At 35.3% G+C, this 7,461-nt stretch overlaps 1 protein-coding gene and 1 non-coding gene across 2 annotated transcripts in view; both read left to right on the forward strand.

The window, feature by feature from the left end:
* Nucleotides 1-4,073: 4,073 nt before the first annotated feature.
* Nucleotides 4,074-7,461, forward strand: part of Smp_052510 (putative alpha-amylase) — a gene marked incomplete at both ends in the record, with an annotated part of 7,044 nt that continues 3,656 nt past the window's right edge. The window contains 6 exons of the mRNA XM_018797465.1: nucleotides 4,074-4,512; nucleotides 4,568-4,869; nucleotides 4,923-5,042; nucleotides 5,087-5,182; nucleotides 5,769-5,890; nucleotides 6,412-6,689. Coding sequence (XP_018652504.1) covers nucleotides 4,074-4,512; nucleotides 4,568-4,869; nucleotides 4,923-5,042; nucleotides 5,087-5,182; nucleotides 5,769-5,890; nucleotides 6,412-6,689 — 1,357 coding nt within the window. The remainder of the gene's footprint in view (nucleotides 4,513-4,567; nucleotides 4,870-4,922; nucleotides 5,043-5,086; nucleotides 5,183-5,768; nucleotides 5,891-6,411; nucleotides 6,690-7,461) is intronic.
* Nucleotides 6,783-6,852, forward strand: Smp_tRNA_01013_Pseudo_CGA.1.1. The gene has a single exon. It is a non-coding gene (tRNA).

Consider the following 7,461-nt stretch of genomic DNA (forward strand, 5'->3'; position numbering starts at 1 on the left):
AAGCACGGTTGTTTTGTAAATATATTTTTTGAAAGTTAATAGAGGTTCATTCGTTCAGAAATATAATGTCTTCTACAAAACATCTTTCCAAAGGGGCATCATGTCCACGTTACACACCAGATTCAATGTTCTGTAAAAATTGTAATAGGAATTTCAGTTATTTATGTAATGCAACTTTTTAAGGTTATAGTTGTTATAAAGTAGACTTGTGGAGAGCCTGGTGCGAACTATGACTTTGGGAAAGCGCCTACGTCGCGTTTGTTCCAGATGTCAGGAGTTCCTCAACTTCACCCTCAGAGCAAGATTCTGAAGAAAAAAAGAAGAGAAAAAAGAAACCGAGGAGCAGAAAGGTATGTGCATATGAACGATAAACAATGATTAACGTTTAGTTGTGGAACAGGGTTATGATAAAGTCTGCGATTAATCTCTCTCAAACTTTCATATGTGCAGTGAAGAGGGACCGGAGGCTCCAGTCGTGAGATCGCAATCATAAAGAGCAAAAAGGGAACATCAATTTTGAGATGCAGGTACATCCAGCTGACGAGTCCCAAATAGGACGAAACGCGCGTCCTGGATTCCACTGCTAGCCCCTATCCATCTCTGCTTAAAGAGACGAATTGATAAGAAATATGAGAAAATTACCGAACTCACCAAAACGCAAGTGTTATTCTATCCCCTCTAGATAGATCAAGTAAAAATCCGTTCAAAAGGTAATAGTTTGTTGCTTTATAACACAAAGTGTTTCCAATTCTGGAAATGTGCTTCAATTCACAATCAAAATGTACAATCCTAGTCAACTCAAGCAACACAATCAAAGAGGGAACAATCAATATGGTTGCCGCCGAGACTAAGTATCAACTAAAACAACATAAATGCAGTTCAGGAAGAAACTTAGAAAATCAGTTAAAGCGAAAGAAAAATGATAAAAAACTATAATAAAATACAAATATTATCATCTAAAATGGCATCAAAATGATTAACAACTAAAGAAACTAATAAGAACGATTTGCAAATATACATATAGAACTTCAGAAATCGACTCTTACAGTGAAACACTTTGTAAATGTTTACCTAAACTATTACAAACAAATTTCATAAAGAGTATAAGTATTTTGTAAACTGTGAAAAGTCAACAATGTTTATTTTTACATTTCCTATTTAACAAAAAGGGTTTTTGTGAAGATTTTAGTAATTTTATAGCTGAAATCATGATTCGATTGAAGCTTGACCACCACGGGAAACCTGGATGCACTGGAAGGTCGTTTCGTCCTATTGTGAGACTCCTCAGCTGTGCGCATCCACGATCCCACCTCGTGAGATTCGAACTTAGGACCTATCAGTCTCGCGCGCGAGCGCTTAACCTCTAGACCACTGAGCAACCGTCCACCATTGTCTTCAGTGAGTTGATATCTCACAATAGACCCGATTGAACTTCACTGGTCACTGCTTCTCATTAAAACTCTAACAAATATCTCTTGAAGCCAGTCACTAGTGAGTATATGATAGGTCCTGGGTTTGAATCTAGCGAGGCGGGATCGTGGATGCTCACTGCTGAAGATAAACTAATCAGTACACTCTTAATTTTAACAAGAATCATTTTGTTTATTGCCGCTAAATATTTAAGGTCATCTGCTAGTTGTGATCTAGTGACATCATCAATTATATCAGATAAAGTCAATAATAGATGGATAATGAAAGGAATGTATGTTGTTTATTTTCTTTATATATAATTAGGATGAACATACATAAATGACTCTATAATTCATGCCAAAATATTCATTGGTTTCTGTGTCAACAACTTTGTATCAATTTTAAGCAAAGATGGATAGCGGTTAGCAGTGGAATCCAGTTTGAAGCGTGTTTTGTCACATTTGGGACTCGTCAGTTGGATGTATATGCATCTCAGAGTTGATGTTCAATGTTGGACTCGAACCCAGTACCGTTCACTTCAAACGCCATCGCGTTATCCACTCATCTACTGAGTCCTGATAGCCACTTGCTTTTGCAATGGGGCAAAGTTTAAATTCACTTGGTATTGTTTGGTTGAATCTTCCTATTGATGTTTAGGACTGCAACTGGTCAGTTTCTAATTGGCATATGTGCATACTGTCTATCTGGTATATAAACCGAGTATGTTTGGAATAAATGATTCGCATAGCGGAAGCTCTAAGTGGTGCTCTGGACTCAATTGGAAGGGCTAGGCAGAGAACGGACCAATAAGGAAGCTAGGCTTCTCATACCGATCGAAGTGATTGATTTGGCACAGTGCTAAGATTGGATAAGTCGTATTCCGATTGGTGGATAAATCACGTGATAATAGCCGGACCTACAATCATAACGATTTGGATACGATCCTATTTTTTATAAAGTCATAACACTTTTCATAGATATGATCAATATAATGAGTATCCAATCGATTCATGACTACTTTCAGAAGGAGCAGTTTACTGTAATCAAATAATATGTAGTCAGCATTTATGATTATATCTTTACTACTGACACTGATGAAACGCATATTGTTTTGTTTGAAACGAAATTGAAATGGAATGAGAAGAGAATTCAGCTTCATTTCGTGATCTGCATAGTCAATGATCATTTTCAAGAACGTATAACACAAATGACTCGACATAAACAAGATACTATTCAATATGAAACGGAAATGGTGAAGTTTAGTTGGATGAAAATTATTTTAGTGAAGTAAGAGAATCTGTAGAGAAATACAATGTGATAATTGATGTGTCTATTCTAATTCCATCTCATTCAAGTCGTCTCACTGACAATTGTGAACTGCAGTCTGTAATCTTTGTTTAGAGATTAACCGTGTATACGTTACTCATCAACACTATCCAGTTCAACAATCAATGTCTCCATAGATTGGCGTCATGAATTATCTTTGCCACTTTTAGCTATTTTCAAACGTTGTTTCATGTTAGTCAGCATAATGGACGGTGGTAGATAATGAATGATTATTTGTTGTAATTATCTCATTTGTAAGTCTGTTAGGTTCATGATCTCAAACACCGGTTTACCAAATTTAAATCCGACACTCATTCTAAAGTTAATTATACACAAACGGGTGACAGATATACTGCAATTTACTCAAATTCTCTAGTTGTTTACATACCATTCACTTATATCTAAATCTTAAACATTGGAGGTTTATTGTGCTAGTCATAAATGTCACTGTACAATATTTTCTCGAAGGACGAGCTTCAGAATGTTTTGTTTTCAATTTGTTTCTCACCCTTCTCTTACCCCCCAAAGTGAGGCGGGTCAATTCACGATTATTATGCAACTTTCTTTGACACATGACATGATGTAATCATCGTCTTATTTTCAACAGACTATTTTATTATTTAATTAACTATAAATGCAGTTGTACAACTCAAGCACATGTTATCATTGCAAAGAAACACTGCAATCGTTGATCTGTCTTAATACTTCTTCAATGACACCATGTGTTACTTTCGTTATTTGTTTACTTTCAGTATGAGATTGTGATGATTGATATATCATGAGTGGATCAATGTTAGACTACCGTTGAAAAGGTGAAAGAACTAGACGGCCGTTTCGTTCTAGTATGGGACTCCTCAGCGGTGCTGATGTATTCAGTGTTCACTCGCTTATACAGTTCACCTATATGTCTATCATAGAACTTAAGTCATTGATATTCACCTGTATAATTCAATTCTTCTTCTTGTTGATAAGTAATTTACTGACTTAAAATACTTTTAAATAAGCTTGTATAGGGTCGCAACTACAACAAAATACATTGACTATCTTTGTTTAAAAATACCATCGATTGTGTAATTATTTTGACCATTTAAAAACGGCGTTTCTCTGTCAGATACACACACATAGAGAGAGTGAAAGTTACACTGTACAACACATTCACCATTCAACTATCCAATGATTATGAGAAGATAATGAGTTGATTGGATAGTTGTTCATTCTATTTGATAATCATGTCATTACTGTATGTTCAAACACAGACATTATTTAACGAGAGGAATGGTATATAAAGAGGAACACATCATCAGAGAACAAGTAGCTATCAGAAGAAAATCAAGAAAATGACCGATCGTCTACTGTATACGGGTAATTCTAAAACTCCAAAACCGAGAACTGAAAGAAATAAGGTTGATGTGGAGAAAGGCAAATACAGCTATTCAAAGAACTTCGACAAGACGTTCAAAGAACAAGAAGATGCAATGAGTTGTTCATCAAAATCACCTGAGCATAAATCTCAATTAGAGAGTCGTCTACTCACACGTGAAGATCTGATTAATTTAGACAAAACTGAACCACATTGGAAATATATTCGAATAGGATTGTTAATTGGGTTTGGGATTCTATTTTTTGGTCTTCTAGCGGGGTGTATTGTTTACATAATTCTTGGACAAAAATGCCCATCTGTGCCCAAATTACCATTTTGGAAATCAACAGTTGGTTATTGGTTAGATGTGTTTGCATTTAAAGACTCTTCTGGAGATCTAATTGGAGATTTAAACGGTAATGAGTATTAGTGTAAAACTTCTATCACTCGAATGACTCTTTTTCTATATAGGTCTCACATCTGAAGTAGATTACATCAAAACTGTAGTTGGTGCAGGATATGTGATATTGGGTCCAATTACTAAAGGATTTTATACCAATTCACACAATATGCTCGGATTAGTTGAAGATTACAAGGAGTTAGATGAGGCAGTTGGCACAATGGATGATTTTCGTGTCTTTTTAAAACGATTTCATAAAAAGGGTGTAAAAGTCATCTTGACATTCAATTTCAATGCAATATCGATCAATCATAAATGGATCCAAGAGAACAAAGTGGAATTGACATTGTTCAAAGATTCTTTCAATAAAAGAGTAAAGTGTTTGTCTTACTTCCATAATTTCTTCATATTTTATTTTTAATAAAGATATCACGATACGGTAAAGCGATCAATGTAGATATTGATGGTCAGAAATTTTATTCAGTATTTGGATCACCGAATGTAGATCTAGATTTAACTTCTGTCAAAACTCAGAAAGAAATATATGTAAGTTTCAATGAATACATCTATGAACTCTATTTCCGATATAGAATGTGATCGACTTTTGGATGAAAGAAGGAATAGATGGAATTCTTCTGGATAATGCAGCATTTTTCGTTGAAGGAAAAGAACAAACACAAAGTAACGTAAGTCTATGAAACTTCAATGATATTCTTCCTGACTCTTTTTGATGTATGTTTGTTCTCTGAGCTAGATGGTTTGGTCGTGGAGCTCTCATCGTCCTTCTGAACGACATCATCAGCACAAACTTCGGGTAGAAGTGAAGTGTTTGAATTTCTCCACATGTGATTCACAGCTTGTCCTGCTCACCTCGATGTTGATTGATTCTTATTGACATTAAATCTGTCATTGTTTATTTCTTTGTTTTGGTTGTATCTCCTATTGGTTTGATTTTTGTTCCTATGCTTCTGCATAATTTTCTTGATTAGTTGATAAATTGGATTGATTTCAATGTGCTTGTTTATTTCTGATTCGCCTGAGTGCCAAGCTTCTAAAAATTCTTTGGTGTTTTTGGAATTGCCTCTGTCCGAAATCTCCACACTTTGTGCTGATGATGTCGTTCAGGAGGACGATGAAAGCTCCACAACCAAACCATCCAGCTCAGAGGACAAACCTACATCAAAATCACTCGCCTGAGCTACAAATCTTCTCCACCATTTTTGATTCTTGATTAACTGTTCTCTTTCCTTTTTAATCTAATTGTATATTTAGCTCAGTTCAATATGGTTAGAAAACTGTCCAAATTCTCAAATATATGGAAGTGAAAGTGTGAAATTTGTTGAAGGTGTAAGACAAGAAATCAACAAATGGATTAAGGAAAGTGGAAGAGAAAAGTAAGTTCGTTAATGATCATCAAAGTTATTGAATTGGTCAGTTAAATCAGTGATACTTTCCACTATCTATAGTGCTGTGTTATCTCGGTAGTGTTAAAGTATCAGGTAGTCAATAGTAATTCGTCTACTTAGAAGTGAATGAAACTACATTTTTTAAACAAGCAGCAAATGGTTGAATAATTTAGAGGGTTCAATGAAGGCGTAGCTCACTAAACAAAATTATCGAATAACAGAATTATTAAACCCACAATAGGACAAAACGGCCGTCCAATGCTTCCAGGTTTTCCCTGGTGGTCTAGCTTCAAATGACTCACGCTGTCAACTATAAACCACAAATGATAATTTGTGTTTTCTTGTATTTACATTGAACAGTGAACCATCCAATCATTGATTATAAAATGTGTTGCTGAGTTACTTGTTACCCAAGCCGTTGATGTTATACTTAAACTTACTGAATTTCATACAGTTTATGCAAATGATCTCAGAAACACTTGTTTTTCTATGTACAATATATTCTACAGGTTGTTGGCTGTAAATTCAGGCGATACAGGTTGTGGTGTTGGTGATAATCCGGATCCAATGTTAATGTTCAGAGATGTGGCTGATTTGATGGTTAGTCGCGAATTCGTTTTTAATAGGGGTGAAAGTGGATCTCCATTAACATTTAACAAAACAGAGATACAAAAATATTCTACGTATTCAGACTCTGATAAAGATAAACTAGGATTAACAACAAGTACTTCAAATAATCCAACACATTCAAATATGAATCAACTTGCATTAACATTATTATTACCAGGTATGTAAACATGATTTCAACATTTCTTAACATGGTTAAAACTATTGTTCAATTTTGAAATTCTAGTCATCTAATGCAGAATGCCAGGATGCCAGCTCAGTGGTCTGTCGGTTAAGAGCTCCCGCTCGAGACTGGTAGGTCGTGGGTTCGAATCTCGCGAGTTCGGGATCGTGGATGCGCACTGCTGAGGAGTCCCATAATAGGACGAAACGGCCATCCAGTGTTTCCAGGATTTCCATGGTGGTCTAGCTTCAATTGACTCATGCTTTCAACTATGAAATAATGCATAATAATCTATCACTAAATACGAATTCATAGTTGTAAGACACTTCGCAACAGTATCGAATGACAACAATTTATTTTAACAAGAGATTATAATCATAGTTACTATGTCTGACTCATTCAAAACGAAATGGAGGAACTGTTATTTGTGAAGTTTACACTTGAAACGAATTGACTAAACATGGTAATGAGTGTTCAACTTGACAAACACTAGAAGATGTCACGATGAATGATTATGAAAACTGATAAGTGTGGTTAATTGAACGCTATACTCGGATCCTAAGCTAGTCTCGTAACCCCCAAGCTAGAACTACACAGCAACTTCAACACGAGGGAGAAAAGGCACAAAATATGCGCAAAGCACTTTACTCCAAAGGTTCATTCATATACAGAGAATATAGGGTTTTTACAGTATTTTAGAAGTCCTTCGGTTTTCCTGAAAATTCTGGAATGCTACTAAACATAATAGTAGTGTAGTAATCAGTCAATT

This window comes from Schistosoma mansoni, chromosome 4, assembly GCF_000237925.1.
Source record: "Schistosoma mansoni strain Puerto Rico chromosome 4, complete genome".
In the NCBI taxonomy this organism is placed as follows: domain Eukaryota; kingdom Metazoa; phylum Platyhelminthes; class Trematoda; order Strigeidida; family Schistosomatidae; genus Schistosoma; species Schistosoma mansoni.